Source organism: Heterocephalus glaber, unplaced genomic scaffold (genome assembly GCF_053883595.1).
Source record: "Heterocephalus glaber isolate CG9 unplaced genomic scaffold, H.glaber_assembly_v1.0 deba00001531, whole genome shotgun sequence".
Lineage (NCBI taxonomy): Eukaryota > Metazoa > Chordata > Mammalia > Rodentia > Bathyergidae > Heterocephalus > Heterocephalus glaber.
The window spans coordinates 20,020,062-20,038,982 of NW_028258329.1; the positions used below are offsets into that span (position 1 = coordinate 20,020,062).

Sequence of the window (18,921 nt, forward strand, 5' to 3'; positions counted from 1 at the left end):
AAAGTTACCACTTGGGACCAGTGTGCTTGGCGTCACAAAGAGTAATCCCACCTCCCAGGCTCTAACAGCAGCGCTGTCCTATGGAAAACAGATGCTGAGCCACACCTACCATTTTACATTTTTCAGTCTCTGTCTTTAAAAAAGTAAAAGAAAACAGTTCCAATTTCACCTAACCTATCAAAATACTGTCATTTCATCATGTAATCACTATAACAAGGATTATTGAGATACCTCACATTCTTTTAACTTGTACTAATCCTCAAAATCTCTTCTTTTTTGGGGGGGGGTACCGGGGATCGAACTCAGGTCCCTGCGCTTGCACAGCAGGTGGTGAAACCACTGAGCTAAATCCCCGGCCCTCTTCTTTATTTTACACCAACAACACATCTCAACTTGGATCAGCCTCCTTCTCAGTGGGCAAAAACCACACACAGCTAAGGGCTTCCACCACTGTGGGGCTAGAGATCTCCTTGTGTGTTTGTGTGTGTGTGTGTGTGTGTGTGTGTGTGTGTGTGTGTGTGTGTGTATAGATGCATCCAGTGTGCATGTTACTGAGGACTGAACCCAGGACCTTCACGCTGAGCTACATCCCCAGATCTTTTTTATTCATTTTGAGGCAGGGTCTCACTAAGTTACCCAGGCTGGGCTTGAACTTGCGGCTTTCCTGCCTCAGCCTCCCAGAGTACTGGGAAACAGGTGTGTACCACCTCCCCTGGCAGGAGATCTTGTCTTATCCTTGTGCTCTAACTTGTTTCCCTCTCCCTTTGAGCCTCAGAGAGATGACAAGGACTCTGATTTTGAGATGCTCTGTGTAGGGTCCCTCTTTTGAAACCTTACCTTGCTGTGTGGGGAATGCCCATGATAGCGGCTCTTGGTCCCAACAACAGAGATGCTCAGAACCTTGTAGAAGCCCTCAGCAGTGGGGCCGCCGCCTCCGTGAAGGTCGTTGCCAACATCGCCACCAACCTGATCGCATTCCTGGCTGTGCTGGCCTTCATCAACGCAGCACTGTCCTGGCTTGGAGCCCTGGTAGACATCCCAGGGCTCAGCTTCCAGGTGTGGCTCTTGGGGAGGAGGTCCTGGGCCAGGGCAAGCTGGAGACCCAGCAAGCCCCACCTGCCACAGTACCAGCTCTCCTCCCGCCCTGTGTCCTAGCTCATCTGCTCCTATGTCCTTCGGCCAGTGGCCTTCTTGATGGGTGTGCCCTGGGAGGACTGCCCGGTGGTGGCCGAGCTGCTGGGGACCAAGCTCTTCCTGAACGAATTCGTGGCCTACCAGGGGCTTTCCGAGTACAAGCGGCGTCGCCTGGCCGGGGCTGAGGAGTGGGTTGGTGCCAGGAAGCAGTGGATCTCGGTGAGTGTCGCATCCCCTCCAGGCAGCTGGGTAACACTGCTCCTCCTGAGGGCTCTGGCAGCTGCTTTCCTGGCTCCCCAGGCCTGGCTGGAATGAACTGGTCCAAGACTGTATCATCTGGGGACACAGGGCAGCCTTGGACCCTGCTACCATCTCCCTGGGGCCTCTTGTTTGAAATCCCTGTGACCCCGTTATCCATGGGCCACAGTGGCTGTGGCCTCAGCCCAGCTGCTGCTCCTGCTTCTTCTGTAGGGCATGGGTGTAGCATGTGCCACAGGCACCCCAAGGAGACAGTGTGTGTCCAGTGATCATCAAGGCCGAGGGGGCAAGGAGACTGTACCACTGGGTGCTCTCTGTATATTTTTCCTAGCCCCCACCCCCATTTTGTGCATAGTGATTTGTTTGTTGTTTGTTTTTGTACCAGGGATCGAACTCAGGACCTTTTGCTTGCAAGGCAGGTGGCAGAACCACTGAGCTAAATCCCTGGCCCACTGATTTGTTTTTTAACACAGATTTTACACGGAATCTTTTCCTTTGTGATTTCTTCTATTATTTCTGTACTTAGAAAATTATTTGAGAAGTATTAATTTCATGAAACAGTGTAATGAAGTAGTTAAGACCCTGGGCTTGGGAGTCAGACAGAACTGAGTTCAAACTCTGTCATAACCACTGCCTGCTGTGAACTTTCTCAGTCATTTGACCACTCTCAGCCTGTTTGTTCCTTTCCCAAATGAGTGCCACCATGCTACCTTGTAACCAGAATTATTGCTATCCTGTTTTCTATCATTTTAGGCTTACCACGTTTTAATGATCTAGAATTAATTTTATATATGGGTGGAGGTACAGATCTGAGCCAATTATTTCTTTTCAAATTGCTCCATTTGGGCTCTTAAAACTTCTTCCCAGGATATTAAACAACTGTTCAGATCAAAATGGGGGAAAAACCACCTTGCTTAATCACCTGCTCCAGGCCTGGCATTTCCCATGCATCACAAGATTATTGACTTGCTGAAGTCAGCCACATGTGAGGTGATGAGAAACTAAGGTGAATGTTCAAATGTTAAAAATGCATTGTGGTAAGAGACACATTGCCATGAATCCCCTCCAAACACACCCTCTTGCTTCAGCCACACTCATCCCATCATCTTGCCACTTTCTGAAGCAGCTCCGGAAGTCCTCTTTCCTGAGTTGCACTATCCCGGCTGCTTCAATGACCTGAATTGATTTGGGAATTACCTTTCATGCTCATTTTGACTTTGGGGAAGAAACAGAAGTCACACGGTGCCAGATTTGGTGAGTGAGGTGGGTGAGGGTGGACCGGGACATTTTTATGAGCTGCCTGTCTGTTACGGCACTTGGCAGCAGCAGTCACAGGGTTTTTATTACAACTTATAAAGACGCTCACAAAAGAGGACTTCCAGAACTGCTTGAGAAGGTGGCAGGACCTATGGGATAAGTGTATTCAAAGCAAGGGGGAGGATTTAGAGGGGATTAATGGCAGTGTGTCTTTTGCTGTAATACTTTTTTCTTTTTTTGCTGTCAATACTTTTTTTTTTTTTTTTTTTTTGGTACTGGGGATCAAACTTAGGACCTTGTGCTTTCAAGCCAGGCAGCAGAACCACTGAGCTAAATCCCCGGCCCTGCTATAATACATTTTTAAAATGTAACCCTTCACTGTGTATGTCCCATCCAAGTACTAACCAGGCCTGACCCTCCCTAGCTTCTGAGATCAGACGAGATCAGGCGTGTTCAGGGTGGTATGGCTGTAGACTTCACTGTGTATTTCGATCACCCTTGTAGGTGGGATGAGCCTGGCAGATCAGCTGATTGAGCCCCAAGGTCCTCACTCCTCCCACTGCTGCAGCTCAGCAGGCTCAGCCCGAGGGCATTCACTGCGGCTAGAGCAGCACACTACACTGTGGGGAAGGGGCTGCTTCCCCAGTGTTCCCTCCATAGGCTGAGCAGGACCACAGTGAGGCTGAGCCAGCCTGCATCACACCCCAAAGGCTGGGCGGGGTGAAGGAGTTAAAAGGCAGGTGGCAAAGGGCAGCTGTGTTCCCAGGGGGTGAAGTTGGAGCCAATTTAGAGCCGGAGAGCATGGCCGGGAAAGGATGCAGAGGCTTGGAGGTCAAGGGCACAGGGAAGGGGTGAGACTGAGGTGGAGCTGGGTGGTCTGGGGCCCAGTCCACCCGGGAGCCCCTCCTTGCCACAGCCTGTATCCTCAGGTCCGAGCAGAAACCCTCACCACGTTTGCCCTCTGTGGATTTGCCAATGTCAGCTCCATCGGCATCATGCTGGGCGGCCTGAGTGAGTCCTGTGTGTGTCAGGGTCAGGCAGTGGGAATCTGCACTTGCCGGATGGTGGGCCCCCTGCTCCAGGGAGCTTCTGAGCTTGTACCCGCCTAGGGCGAAAGTGGGAAGGGGGGATGGAATCGGAGCAGAGCGGGAGTGGGGACGTGGGTAAAGGCAGGTCGGCTGGCAGTCAGGCGTGACACCCACCTTGGGCCACACAGAGGAGACAGAGTCGGGAGCAGAGCCGCCCTGTGTGGTCGGAAGCTGCACTGCGCTGGCCCTGAGCTCTGTTGTGTCTTGCAGCCTCCCTGGTCCCCCATCGGAGAAGTGACTTCGCCAGGCTTGTGCTGCGGGCACTCTTCACTGGCGCCTGTGTGTCCCTCGTCAACGCCTGTGTGGCAGGTGAGGGTGGGCCTGGTAGTCCCTGAGTCCAGGTGGCCCCAGGACACCGCCTGCAGCTGCTGTCCTCCACAGGCATCCTCTATGTACCCAGGGGCCCCAAGTCCGGGTGCGGGGGCCTCCTGAATCACACGCTCAGCAGCAGCAGCTTTGAAGTGTACCAGTGCTGTCGCAGAGCCTTCCAGAGGTATGGGGCCACGTGCCTGGGTACGGGGGTGCGGGTGGAAACATTCCAGCTGCAGCTAGTGTGGCAAGGGCAGGAGGAGGCAAAGGTGTAAGGATCCAATCTGGGGAGGAGGGGTGGACCAGAGACGCCAAGTGGCTCTCCCAGGCCTGCACAGCCTGTGCTTGGCCAGCAGGGGCAGCCTGGAGCTCACCACGGCCTCTGTTTTTTCAGCACCAGCCCAGAGTTGAGCCTAGCCTTGAGGGAAAACTGCTGTCGGTTTTACAACCACACCATCTGTGCCTAGCAGGTGCAGGGCGCCTTCACTTCTCCCCACAGAACATCTGTCCTCAGCTTCCCTCTCCAGGCCACTCAGCAAGTCCCAGGGCCTGGGCCTCCCCAGTGCCACAGCTGGGAAGGGACAAAGAGCACCGTAAGTCAGGGGTTAAGTAAAGGAAGGACCCCAGCCCTCCCTGCACCCCCATTTCCACTCTCCCCAAACATGAATTCTGAGGGTCCCTCTGTCCCTGTCCTGGGTTTCTCTGTGCCTTCTCTCATGTCATGGGTGTCCCGCCTGAAGTCTCCTCCCTTCTTCGGGTTCAGTCTCCTCCCTGCCCAAGCCCTGGACTTGGTGGCTTTACCCATTACAGGCTGCTCCTGGAGACCCTGTCCTCCACCCAGAGACACCCTCTTCTGCCCCCCAACACGTCCCAAACTGGTGTCTCGTGGAACACCCTGTGTGAGGTATCCAGAGGGTTCCACAGCACAGGTGCTTTGGAAAAGGGTGACCCCCGTAAAGGTAGACATTGTTAAGGTTTCCTTTCCTTTTCTTTTCTGGAGTTCAAACCCAGTGCTCCACCACTGAACTGCATCCCTAGCCTAGTTTGTTTTTGGTTTTGTTTTGTTTTTTGAGACAGGGTCTTGCTATGTCGTTCAGGCTGGCCTTGAACTCACTATGCAGCCCGCAGTGATCCTCCTGCCTCAGCCTCCTGCTGGGATTACAGGTGTACACTGCCACACTCGACCTTAGTTTCTTTTTGTTTTTTACTGTGGACTTGTCTGTGCTTGATGTGAATATGGTACGATGTGCTTTCCCATGTTATTTTGCTCTCTTAGTTGAAGGTGTCGTGGAATATCATTGAGGAAATGCTGCTTAATGTCCCAGCTCCCTTACACAGTTGTGATACTAACAGATATTCACAGAGCCCCATCTTGGTTTGTTATGCTTTAACTCAACCCTCACACTTCAGTTCTTTGAGGTCGGCACTGTTGCTATCTTTAGTTGAGGAATCAGAAGCCCAGGAGGGTCAAAAATTTGGCCAAAGTAACACAGCTAGAAAGAGGAAGAGGCAGGATTTGAATCCAGGGTGCCCAGTTCCAGTCTGTGGTGTTTCCCTCCACGTGGGGCTGTGAGTATAGGAGGTGACCTGGCCCCCTTTCTGGTCTTCTCTCCCCACATCCTTCCCCTGCCTTTGTTTCTGGAGTTTTCTCAGCTCACCCTCTTGGTCTCCCCACCTGTGCTGCTCCTGTCCTGGTGCTCATTTTCCCAGCAGCTCCGGCTGAGGTGACTCTGTGCACTCTGTCTCCGTGGGCCTCAAGTACCTGCACCTTCACCCCACCTGCCACCTCTGAGTTCCTTCCCATGCGAAGGGAACCTGGGGCCCTGGGCAGCAGCAGGTCCCACTTCCGCTCTGCCTGTACTCTGCCTCCAGTGGGCACTGGCCTTGTCCCTGTAGCCTGAGTTCCTAACCCTAAGCCTTGGCCTGACTCTCATACACCTGGCCAGGCCCTTGCCCTGTACCCTGCTCCCCTCCCCCAGGCAGTCCAGGGCCTCCCCACCCTTCCCTGCCTGCCTGTTGGCCTTGGCACCACCCCCTGGGCCACAGACATTCCAAGTGAACCGGGAACATGTTTCTCTGCAGTTAAAGCCAAACTTACTGGTGGAAAAGTTTTCGCCCATTCCCTCAACTTGCCAGACACTTCCTCTCAAGCATCTCAGGAATTTTCTTTGTTCTCAGTTTTATCACTTCTATCTCCCCGCCAAATGTAAATGAGATGTGCCTCTGTGCACTCAGCTTGCTATCTGTAATATCTGATAACCGGTGAATTTGCTGGGCCCAGATGACTTGTGCTCTGTGTAACCAATGCAAAGTGCTCAGCTCCTGCAAGCCCGCCCCCTCCCGAGAGTACAACCTGTCCTGCTCAAGCCCTAAGGGGGGTCAGTCTCTTTGTGGAGAAGTCCCAGACTGACCCGCTAAGAATAAAACTGTACAATTTGCCTTCGTAACTTCTGGGTGCGTCTTCCATTCTCCTGGACTACCTGTGTTAAACTATAAACACCAGAGCTACATATCCTACCTGGCACTTTGCTGCTATGCAAGGGCACCCTGCCTGCCCCCCAGGCTCCCTGCTCATTCCTCATGTGGAAGACTTGAGCCCCTGGATACAAGGCTCAAGATACTTCTGCTCCCCCCTCCACGCAGTACCTAGCACAGTGCTGGACCCATGAAAGGGGCCGAGTGTCTGTGGAACTGAACTGCAGCATCTCTCAGAGTCCCCAGCATGCAGACCTCAATTGCAGTTCTGACCTGGGAAACAGGCAGAGTTAAGTCTCCTTAGTCCTGGCACAGCAGATTTCCCCTCTCCACCACCCACTGCACTCCTTTCTCTTGTACTCTCAGGAATCAGGGAGCTGCAGATGTGCACTCCTTAGAGGAGGCACTGATGCTCATGCCAGATGTGCATGTGTCACAATCAATCAATCAATCAATCAACTAATCAATCGCAGCACTCCTCTGTGTCACCCTGGTGCTGGAGCAGTCCATCGCCAAGTGGCTTAAGTTGTCTTTTCAGGAAAAAAGAAAATATTTGCTATTCCTGTGCCAAGAAATAGACCCAAACTGCCACTGATATTACCTTGCTTGCCTGGGAGGGTCTGGCATTCTTGTCAACAACTCTAGAAATTAAAGGAGGTGGAAGCACCACGAAGAATGGGGTCTATATGTGTGAGTTGTCTATTTTACAATAGAATGTGTTATGTACTATGTCTCCCCAGATTCCTCTGTTGAAACTGTGTTAAGAGGTGGGATGTCTGGGAGATGATTAAGTCAGAGGGTGGAGCCCTTGAGAATGGACTGGTGCCCTCATAAAGGAGGCCCCAAGGAGCTCCCACCCCCTTCTACCATGAGCAGTGAGGGTGAGGAGTTGCCATCTGAAAGCCGGAAGAGGTTCCTGACCAGAATCTAGCCATGGTGCTACCTGACCTTGGACTTCCGGCCCCAGAACCTGGAGATAAGTCCCTCTTGCTTATAAGCTGCTCAGATTGTGGTATTTTGTTGTAAAATCTGAACTGGCTAAGACAGAACCCTCGCCCTCATGACCTCAACCTGACCTAATTACCTCCCAAAGGCTCCATCTCCAGACCCCATTGCTTGAGGGCCTGGGGTTCCAGAATTTGGGAACCTTATCTGGTCCATTGCACCTACTGTGTGCCAGGCTCTGCCTGACCCAGGCACAGGGGAACAACCATGAGCCTACTTACTATAAGGAGCTAAAGGACTGGAATCTTCCTAAGAGAAGAGACTGGGAAGGGATGGGCCCCAGAGCCACATGCAGTGAGCAGACCTGGGGGGGGGGGACTAGGTCCCCAGAAGGGGTTCTCAAGTGTCCAGTGGTGGCCCTCTGATGGCATTTTTTGGAGGCTGTTTGCATATTTCAAAGTTAGAACAATCCCAGAGTAGGATTTCACAAAATATAGTTAAAGCATTATCTGTTTTAACACAGAATACAGTGTTGGGTTGCCTACAGGATAATGATAGAATCTTTTTGTTCTTCTAAAGCCCAATTTAATAATAAAAAAGCCATTTTTATTTATAATAAATACACATCATAGCAGGACATGGTGGCACACACAACTGTGATCCGAAGCTGAGGTGGGAGGATTCCAAGTTTGAGGCTAGCTGGGGCAACTTACTGAGACCCTGTTTCAAAATTTAAAAAAAATTTTTTTAAAGGCCAAGGTTGTAGCTCAGTGGTTGAGTCCTTGAGTTCCATCCCTAGCATCAAAAAGGAATGTTGCATATTTTTATATAAACAAATTTTTCTTAGAAATGTATAGATTCTGCATTCTTTGGTATTTAGTGTAGTTATAATCAATGTTTAAGTTTTACTTATTATTTTAAATTAAGTCCTGGGGGAGTCTGGCAGTGTGCTTTCAGCCCTGTGACTCTGTGAGTGACTTCATCAGGAAATTTCCCCTTAGGGTGGTCAGAGGTTAGGTTGGTCTGCCCTGTAGATTTCAGACTTTCGGCCTCCAGAACTGTGTATAAAAAACTCTGTTCTTTTAAGCCACCGAGTTTATGGACAATTATTCTAGCAACCCTAGGTGACCAAAATAGGTATCTTAAATGGGATCCTGGAACAGAAAAAGGACATTAGAGAAAAACTAACAAAATCCAAATAAAATATGGAGCTCAGTTAATGTCATGCTGATATTCATGCATTCATTCATTCATTCATTCATCAAAACAAGGTACTATATAGTGTCTTAGTCTGTTTGAGCTGCTATAATGAAATATCATACACAGGGCAGCTTACAAACAACGGAAATGTTTTTCTCACAGTCCTGGAGCCTGAGATGTCTACAGTCAAGGTGCTGGCAGACTCTGTGGGGCCCCTTCCTTGTGGATGGTCACGTTGGTGGGTCCTCTCATCTGGCAGAAGGAGAGAATGTGCTCCCTTTTCCATGAGGACACTAATCCCATCCATGAGGCATCTGCCCTTAGGACCAAATCACCTTCAGATCACCTTCCAAATACCTGCTCCTTGAGGTTAGGATTTTAACATAGGAGTTTGGGGGATGGGAATAGACATTCAGACTGCAGGACACAGTGATATAAGACATTAATAATAGAGCAAACTAGCTGTGGACTATATGGGAATTTGGTATTATTTATACAATCTTTCTGTAAATCTTATCTGTTCTAAAATTTTAAAATTTATTTTGAAAATTGCACAGGGAAAAAGCCCTGTAATCCACCCCCGAATAGCACTGGCCTGGACTATGTGCAATCAGCAGGAGGGCACCAAGGCTGAGGAGTTGGCCATCTTCCAGCCCCTTCTTCTCCGGGCCTGGATCTCACCTCTGCTGTCCCTCTGCCTTTGGCTGAATATTGATGAGTCCTGATCTCTTTCCAAAGAACATCATGTGCTTGAAAGGACTTCTGATTCAGAATCAGTGAGACCTGAGTTTGGACAGGACCATAATTATCATTTGGAGGGTGGCCACCGCCCCCCGCCAGCCTTTCTGAGAATGTTACACCCACGGCATGGACAGTGTCTGTCACCACATTTTATGTTTGAATCATGAGACTCCTAAGAGTGATTCATTGATTGAACCAGGGCAAGGCCAAGTCCATATTCTTGCCAGTGGCCTCTCAGATTCCTGAGAAAGAATATGAATTATAAAACCCAGAAACAGAGCTGAGAACTGAGTCACCACACTGAGGCCATCTGAGAGCTGATCTCATGCCCACCCTTCCTGCAGGCCAGTTGTCCAGCTTTGCTTTGGATTTGATGAGAATTGACTTATTTCCAGAAATCTCCTTTAACCTGAGCTAATTTGGAAGGTTCCTCTTTGTAATCAAAAGGACATTGCCTAGGATAGCCACTTTATTAAACTTCCCCTCATTTTGCTTGGGGAAAGTAGTCGTTTATTATTTGCTTAAATTCCATCAAAGTTAAGACCCTTACTTCCTCTCTGTACAATCAACTTTATTAGAGAGTTCTGCTTTTTAGAATTCTTTTTAAAAATTTGCATCAAAAAGCACTTCATTTTGGGGCTGGGGATTTAGCTGAGTGGCACAGAGCCTGCCTGGCAAGTCCACGGTCCTGAGTTCAATCCCCAGTAGCAAAAAAAAAGAGTAATTTTGCCATTCTGGGCCCCTCAGAAATCTCATCTTATGCCTTTACTTTGTTGTTCTTTTTTCCTACTTACCAAAGAATACTTGATACTGTTTAAAAAGTCAGATATTATAGATATCTTACAGGAATATTCTAGTCCCTTTCCACTCAGCAGCTCTTTAACTATTTGAAGATGGCAACCAGCCAGGTGTCCCTTCTCTGAGCCAGGGACAGTTGTTCATCCTGCAACACACAGCAGGGGTTCAGAATTTGCCCCAGACCTGGTTGCAATTGTTCTGCATTCATATGCAGACAGTGCATGAGTCATGAGTAAGTCCAAGAAACAGCCAGAACATGGTGTGGTAAATATGCTCTCATGGGTGGAACCAAGATGATGTGATGGAACAAAAGGCAAGATATGGCCTCAGGAGGGGGCACCAAGAAGGCCAACTTGTGAGGAAGAAAGAGTGTGAAGAAGCCCACTGGTTCTTCTTGAACCTCAAACCTGAGGGCTTGGACTTGTGCGTGAAACTCGAGGAGGAACTGTCACTGTGGGAGAGAAGAAGAGAGAGTTCTGGCCCAGATCACAAAGGGGCGTGGAGATGGGGAACACCAGGAACTGGGTGGGTAGGACCTCATCCATTGGGACATCCTACCTGCCTACATCAAGGGTGGCAGGCAGGTCCAAACCTCCCTGGAGGTCACTTTCCAGTCCCAGCAGTGGGAGGGAATTGCTGCTTTGGACCAGCTTCTGCCAAGATGTGGAATGGTGAGGCAGGAGGAGCCATGCTGAGAGAGACTGTGTGACTAGGGGTGAAGGGGAGGCCAGCATGCCGGGCACTTATCCAATGCAGTGGATAAAGGCTTTCAGAAAAGAGACTCTGAAAGGAAAGTCCACTGTTGAATGAAACTCTGGCTCTGCCCTAGCAAAATATTCCAGTGAGGAAGGAAAGGCAGAGGTGACAAGAAATCAACAGTGCTATATGTGAATAGCAGGAACCTTGCTCACAAGCTCAGAATTTTAAAATAAAGGCACCACAGTCTGGCTGCAGGACACTGACCCAGCATAGAACACAGCTAATTGTTCAGTATCATTGTCCCCCTTTTTGCCTTTAGTAATAACTAATAAATACTCCAGCTGGGCACATGACCTCTTGGGATAAAGACAACATTTCCCAGCCTTCCTTGCAGCTAGACAGCCATGTGACTAAGTTCTGGCCAAAACGGTGAGCAGAAGTCAAGCAGGCAGCCTCTGCATTGTGCCCTTAGGAGAGAGGGATGGGCAAATAAATATGTGAAAAACACCATTCAACGTCTCTAGCCATTTGAGAAATGCAAATTAAAACAACACTGAGATTCCATCTTACTCCAGAAAGAATGGCTACCATCAAGAAATCAAATAACAGATGCTGGTGAGCCTTCCGGGAAAAAGGGACCCTTTTACATTGTCGGTGAGGATGTGAACTAGTACAACCACTACGGAAATCAGTATGAAGAGTCCTCAAGAAATTAAAACTAGAAATTCCATTTGACCCAGCTATTCCCCTTCTATGTAACTTCCCAAAAGAGTTAAAATCGTCATATGATGATACATGCACACTCATGTTTATAGCAGTGCAGTTCATAATAGTTAAATGTTGGAAGCAGCCCATATGCCCATGAACAGATGAATGGATAAACACAATGTGGTATTTGTACACAGTGGAGTCCTGTTCTGCCATAAAGAAGGGTAAACTTGGTCATTTGTAGGAAAATGGATGCTCTTTGAGACCATAATGTTAAGTGAAATAAACCAGACACCCAAGCTTAACAATCTCATGGTTTCTCTTATATGAGAAAAGCAAAATATAAATAAAGAGCAAAATGAAAGATAGATAATAGGAAACAGGGAGATAGATCTTTTTCAAATGGAAAGGGAGACCAAGGGAGGGAAGGAGAAAGGGATGAAAAAAGGAAACGAAATGTCTTATGTACATGTACCAACTCCCCATGAGGCATGTGATCACCATGTACAGCAAATATGTACTAACAAGAATTTTTTTAAAAAGAGGAAGGTGGGCAGATTTTTCCTTAAAGTTTCAGATAGTAAATACTTTAGGTTTTGTGGGTCATGTTATCTCTGTTGCAGCTACTGAACTCTGCCCTTGTAGTTTGTTCTTTTTTTTTGTTGGTACCGGGGATCGAACTCGGGTCTTTGCGCTTGCGCAGCAGGCGGTGAAACCACTGAGCTAAATCCCCAGCCCTGCCCTTGTAGTTTGAAAGAGGCCACAGACAATAAAAACTTAAATGAGAGAAGCTGGGTTCCAGTAAAGGTGTGTTTCCAGAAGCAGGTAGCCAGTCATGACTGGAGTTTGCCGACCCCTGTCTCAGATGAAGGGGCTCATTGTCACATCTTTGTTATGGAACAAAGCCTTCCAGGTGGAAGGCAGATGGGAAGGTGAACCCCCTGGGACCAGGAAGCCAAAGGCAACATCCTAGGCATGGAGCCACCCAGTGCCTTTGCTGTGCTCGGCTGCCATGACAACAGAGGCATTGATCCCTGTCTCATTTGGGTCATTATTGGGAATCGCCATTGCAAGCATGCTGCCAATAGACAGGGAGAACCAGACAAATGCTAAGAAGAAGCAGGCTTGTCTCTTTCCTGTGGGATTCCCCATGAACAAATGAGAAATGAGATATTAGTAACCAGATGCCTAGCACTCCTGCGCCACTGGTTTTCTGGCAATGTGGGGTTGGAATATCCCATCAAACCCCTAGGTGGCCCATTCCCTCTGAAAAGTTCAAATCTGAAGTACATTCCCACTGCCCACCAGGACTTAAGGAACATAGGTGTGGCTTTGTGGCATACTCCTGTAATCCTGCAACTCTGGAAGACTGAGGCAGGAGGATCCCAAGTTCAAGCCCACCCTAGGCAACTCAGTGAGATCCTGCCACAAAATAATAATTACTAAAAAGTGTTGGGTATGTAGCTTAGTGCATGAGCCTGGGCATCTCACCAATCAAATCAGGTTCTCTGGGACAACTTTGGCCCCTGAACAGAGCCTTCCCTCTCAGCTCCTAGCTGGCTCCTCCTCCCTGCCCAGCCTTACAAATTATGCTCACCCTTTAGGAGCGGGTGTCCAGTCCCACGCAGGTCACATCACTGAGTTCTGTCCACATCGCACCTTTCATCTTCTTCCAAGGTGGGGCCCTTATTCCTCACCAACACAGAAGCCAGATGTCACCCGCAGATCGAGGCCTGTGACCCCCATGGGCCCGAGTGACTGTGGGTGTGGAACCATGAGAAGCTTTTGCCACTGGGCCCCATGGATAAAGGACATGTTTCCCCAGCAAAACTTCTATTTTTCTTTTTCCAGAAAAAGTAAAAGTCATCTGCAGATGAAGAATTCAGTTTTGTTTTGTTTTGTTGTTTTTTTTTAATGCTGGGGATAAAACCTAGAGGCTCTACCACTGAACTACATTATCAGCCCTTTTTATTTTTAAATTTTTTAAATTTTAAAACAAGAGTCTTGCAAACTCTCTAAATCGCCCAAGGTAGCTCAAAATCCTCCTGCCTCAGCCTCTCCAGTGCTGGGATCATAGGCATGCACTCCCATGCTCAACTAGGAAACTCATTTTATAAATGAAAATTTGCTTTTATCCCTTGAAATTTCCTCTCTCCCTTAGATTCTTTTTGACTTTTACAGGAAGCACTTCTTTATATTCTGGTCAAACTTTTTTTTTTTTTTTTTGGTACCAGGGATCGAACTCAGGACCTTGCACTTGCAAGGCAGGCACAGTGCTGCTGAGCTAAATCCCCAGCTTGGTCAAACTTTTTTTTCAAAGCCAATGCCTCAATTAAAGGAGAAATAAACTGTATCAAAGCACGCACTTTCAAGGGATCTTTTCTTGGGCAGTGTCCAAAGGGCAAAGATCTCTAATCTCTCATCTCCTTTGTTTGTGCCTGGAGCTTGGTATTAAGTCAGTGTCAGCTGCTAGGAGCCAGAGTGTGGCCTGGGAGTAGGAACAGAAGCCAGAGGTGAGAAAGACTTCAGTGTGGACGGTATGGGTGTGGATGGTTCAGGTGTGTACACTGTGGCTGAGAGTGGTCATTCAGTAAATCATCCTGGCAGCCAGAAGCTGTAGTGAATTTCAGGAAGCTCTTTGTGGATCTCAACAAGCTGGTGGGTTTTATCACTTTCAAAATGTCTCAGTAATTCATCAGCTCCTTTACAACAGTGAAAATCCTGGAGTTTATGAACACTTTACCCTAAATCTGGTGGTGTATTTATTAGGATTCTTTTGGTTGCAAATGACAGAAAAGAAATCCAATAGCTGAGGGGGAGGATCCTGGATGGAGGCTCCCGGGAGAACAGGGGACTCAGGAGCTTGGTGACTCCCAGACTCCGTCTGCTTTCCGGTCTCTGCTTGCTTCACATTTGTGTCTCTCTGCAAGGTGACTTCTTTTTTTTTTTTTTGGTACCGGGGATCGAACTCTGGTCCTTGCGCTTGCAAGGCAGGCGGCGGAACCACTGAGCTAAATCCCTGGCCCATGGGTGACCTCTTTTTATAGAACGGGATTTCTCTTCAGCTGGGACCATGGCCATCAGAAATAAGACTCACTTGTTAGTCTGCTTCCCTGACAGTTAGCTGAGGGGTAGGAGCAGGGCTCTTTGAATGTGAAAGTGGTGCCCTCCTTCAGGCCAGCTGTGGAAAGGGGATGTGGGGACCAGAGCAGCTGGGCTCGCTGGGAAGCAGGAAGTAGGAGCCAGCAGTTCCTATTTGGACACCCGGGTCAGAGCAGTTCCCCAAAAGAATGGGGTGTTGATCCCCAAAGAAAGGCCACCATTCTTTCCATTTATCTATAAAGACTTACAATCTTTAAGAGTCTAAGATAGTAGAAACCATGCAAGTGTCACTTTTGAAATCATTTAGGGAAAGTGATTTCTGAATGTTTCCTGTGGGACACGTCCTGTGCACCAGCTACCTGAGTACTCTTTAAAAACGAACCAACAGCCAGCTGTGCATGTTGGTGATGCACCCCTGTAATCCTAGCACTTGGGAAGCTGAGACAGGAGGCTAGCCATAAGTTTGAGGCCAGCCTGGGGTACATAGCCAGACCCTGTCTCAAAACAAACAAAACAACATTAGCAAACAGACACACCAAGAGGCAGATGGATGCTGAGCTGCAGAGGAGGGACTTGTTGCTTAAGCACCCACCCACCTCCATGGCTGAGCCAGGCTGAGTCCAGTGCTGTTTGACTTTAACCCGAGGCTGCCACGCTGCAGAAGCCCTGGCCACACAGAAAGGCAGCAGGTAGACACGGGCCCAAGGTCCCTGCCAAGTCCTGCCTCCCCGCCACCCAGCCCAGGTGCAAGATAGGTGTGAGGACACTTGCAGAAGACCGCAGATGTGGCCTCAGATATGGCAAGAGGGAGACAAACATCCCCACTGTGCTCACCTCAGTCCCCAGGCACAGAATCCCTGAGCATAGTGACTTGATTGTTCGGCATCTGCGCTTAGGATGCTTTATCACACAGCATCACATGACCAGAACAGCCCAGAATGGAAACCAAAGGTGCTTGGCTATGGAGCCTCTGCAGTGGGAAGAGGAAACTCAGGACTGTAGTGTATCTATAAAGTAGCAAAACGGTGCTAGCCCAGCCCCAAACCGGCAGGAAGGTCCCTCCCATGTGTGCTGCAATCTCCGCGCCTCCACGAGGGGGCGCACTGTCCTTTCGTCCCGTCCCGCCCCGCCCCGCCCCGCCCTGCACCTGGTTGGGCACCAGGCTCTCCAGGCTCTCCAGGCTCAGGCCACCAAGAAAAATGTCCTCCCCTCCCCCCACCCCGTCCCTGTCCCAGGCTGAGGACCCGGCACTCCCCTCTGAGCTCAGTAAAGGGGTTGGGGCCCATGGAGAGCCCCCACTTCCTGCTCCCTGCTTACTTTTTGCTTTTCGTTGAAATCAAAGTACTATTACATGTCATTTCTTCAGTGAAACAGGACTCAGGTTTATGACAGCAGCGACAGTGACCAAAACACGTTTTAGCAATTCCTTTCCCAACCCGAACACTCCCCTTCAAACTCAATCCTTCCTTCTTTTCCAGTAGTGGGGATTGAACACAGGACCTTCTAACTGAGCAACATTCCCAAGCTTTTTTTACTTTTTATTTTGAGACAGTGTCTTGCTAAGTTGATAAATTGTCCAGGCTGCGCTTGAACTTGAGATCCTCCTGCCTGGGCCCCGCAGTGTGGCAGGATTATAGGTGTAGACTACCACACCTGTACCCCCACATTTACTCCAATTCCTGAGCTTCTGGGTCCTGCTTTCTCAGCTCTGCTGCATGTCACCTTCCTAAACTTTGTTATGGTCACTTATCAATGTTGCTGCTCTAATTCTCTTTGTTTTGGTTCATAATTTTCTTGATTTTTTAGTGTAGTTTTGAGAGGAAACAGTGCTAAATACACGTGTTTAATGGGAAGACCCAGGGTCTTCCTTGAGGGACAGAATAACAGAGTGAATGAGGGTGTGGGGTTGGTAGCCAGACAGAGCTATTGGTGAGTTGTAGTTCACATTCCTGAGGTTATTTGGGCAAGATAATTAACCTCTCTGAGCCTCGAATTTCTCCTCAGAAAATGAGAAGACTGCACCTTCTTCTAACTCACAGGGCTGTTATAAGCATGAGCTCTGATACTGCAGGGTTTTGAGCAGGCCCAGCTGAGTGTAAAGCCGAGCTCTGAACCATCACACCAGTTGGCCTAAAGACCAGCACGGCTGGAAAGGGGCTGCCTTTCCGCCTGGATCCCAGGAGGTAGACACAGTGTGGGGCAGAGCCACATCAACCCCAACTGACTCTGACTGTGAGTGAGAAGTAACACTTGACAGTTGTGAGCTGCTAAAGCTCTGAGCTTGTCTGTCCCCACAGTGTCCCATGACAAGGGCACAGTGGTGGGCTGAGGTGGCCCTGGAACTCCAGGAAGATGTCAGGTGGCCGGATAAGGTCACCAGATGAGAGAGTCAGGAAGTGTGTGAAATTAACAGCAGCAGGACCTGTGATCCAGTTACTCAGGAGGCAGAAGGATCCCAAGTTCAAGGCCAGCCTGGGCAACTTACCAAGACCTTGTCTCAAAACAAGACAAAAAATAGCTGAGTGGTAGAGCATTTGCCTAGCATGTGTGGAAGCCTGGGTTTGATCCCCAGGACTGAAAAAACAAAATTCTGTGTTGTTGAAGGTTGTTAGATGGTGGTTTCTGGCACAAGTGACTGCCCCAGTCCTGACTGGTGCAGAGACAGAAGCCCAGGCTGGCAGCCCGGAGCTCGGCTTTGTCCTGGTGTCACCGGGCTCTTGGGGGAGGGGTGTTAGTCTGGAAAGGTGACACATTTTCCACAGAGGCATGTAATGGGATAGTAAGCTTTCCACTCCACCTGGCCAAAGGCTGAACCATCACTGTGTAGCCCAGGCTGGCCTCAAAGTTGCAGCAATCCTCCTGCCTTAGCCTCCTGAGTGCTGGGATTACAGGCATGTGCCACCACGCCTGGCCCAAAAACTAATTTGAAAGCCAGTGGTTCTTAAAGGACTGGGGAGGACTCTGATGTTCCCTCTTATCACTTGAGCCACTTCTTGGTCATTTACATGTGAACTGCACAAAATTCAGTCCAAAAAGTATTCAGACCAAAAAGAAGTTAGCTGGGTGAGGTGGCACAGGCCTATAATTGTGGCATTCTGGGAGGCTGAGGCAAGAGGATCCCACATTTGAGCCCAGCCTGGGCAATTTAGCAAGCTACTGTCTCAAAATAAAAAATAAAATGGGCTGGGGATGTAGCTCAGTTCAATCCCTGCTACCATGAGAAAAAAAAGGGATGGCGGGGAGGAAAGAAAGAAAAAAGAGGAAGAGGAGAGAGGACTTCAATCCTAGAAGCTGCATAAGCCTAAACCCCAGGGGACCTGGCACCAGACGATGTATGACACCTGAGGCTCTGGGGATTTGTCTAGGTAGGCGTTGGGAGGGTTCCCTATGAAACCTGGGTGGGTTGCATCAGGGCCTCAGGTGCCCGGTGTCTCTAACAAAGCATCTTGGTTTCTGGAAACACCAGCCTCAGGCTCAGCTGGGATGGCTAGGTGAGTCAGCGCAGGCTGCCGGTCGGGGAGGAGGCACGTGGCAAGGGCCGGGACCCTGTGAGAGGCTGAGCTGAAGGAGGATGGAGTCCTAGTGGCTTGACAGGCAGGCTTTCCCTGACAGTGCTGAGCCCTGTGCTCAGGAACGCGCAGGGCCACAGGGTAGGTGGCATAGCCCTGGGGGATTCTGAAGCACCTCTAGGTAAGCAGAGGCTCAACCTTCCAAAAGAGGGCTTGGTATCCCATCTCTGTCACTTCCTGGTCATGCCTCAGTTTCTTTTTCTGCAGCAGGCTCAAAAATAAGCACTGTGAGGGCCGGGGATTTAGCTCAGTGGTTCCACTGCCTGCTTCGCAAACGCAAGGACCCAAGTTTGATCCTCAGTACCAAAAAAAAATAAGCACTGTGAGAGTAAGGAAGCCCAACCTTCACATGCATAGATACTTGTGTGCTTAGTTAAAATTATGTAGAAAGGAAGGAACGTGCTTGCAGGAATGTCATGCCTGGTTCAGCCAGGTTCTCCAGCCTGCTGTGGCTGAGCCCCTGCAGGGAGACTGAGTCCCTCTCCTCTCTCACCTTCCTTAGGTTCCTTGCTTGACCTTGGGGTTGGGCAAATCCCAGTGGAGATGTCCAGATGCTTCAGCTTGGCTGGCTGGCAACTAGGACAATGTCTGTGAACCTGAGCCAGAGCACGCTGATTTCACAGTATGGTCTCCTAACA

At 49.3% G+C, this 18,921-nt stretch overlaps 1 protein-coding gene across 26 annotated transcripts in view; it reads left to right on the forward strand.

Annotated features, from left to right (window-relative positions):
- Positions 1-18,921, forward strand: part of Slc28a1 (solute carrier family 28 member 1) — a 118,017-nt gene that overhangs the window by 38,922 nt on the left and 60,174 nt on the right. For 6 of the 26 annotated variants that reach the window (XR_002397587.2, XR_015441815.1, XM_087188518.1 and 3 more), the window contains 5 exons: positions 816-1,056; positions 1,156-1,353; positions 3,579-3,660; positions 3,948-4,046; positions 4,119-4,230. Coding sequence is in view for 10 of the 26 variants with exons in the window: in XM_087188518.1 (XP_087044644.1) it covers positions 816-1,056; positions 1,156-1,353; positions 3,579-3,660; positions 3,948-4,046; positions 4,119-4,230 (732 nt within the window). In the remaining 16 variants the exon portion in view is untranslated. The other 20 variants (XM_087188521.1, XM_087188516.1, XR_015441814.1 and 17 more) reach the window with 19 other exon arrangements.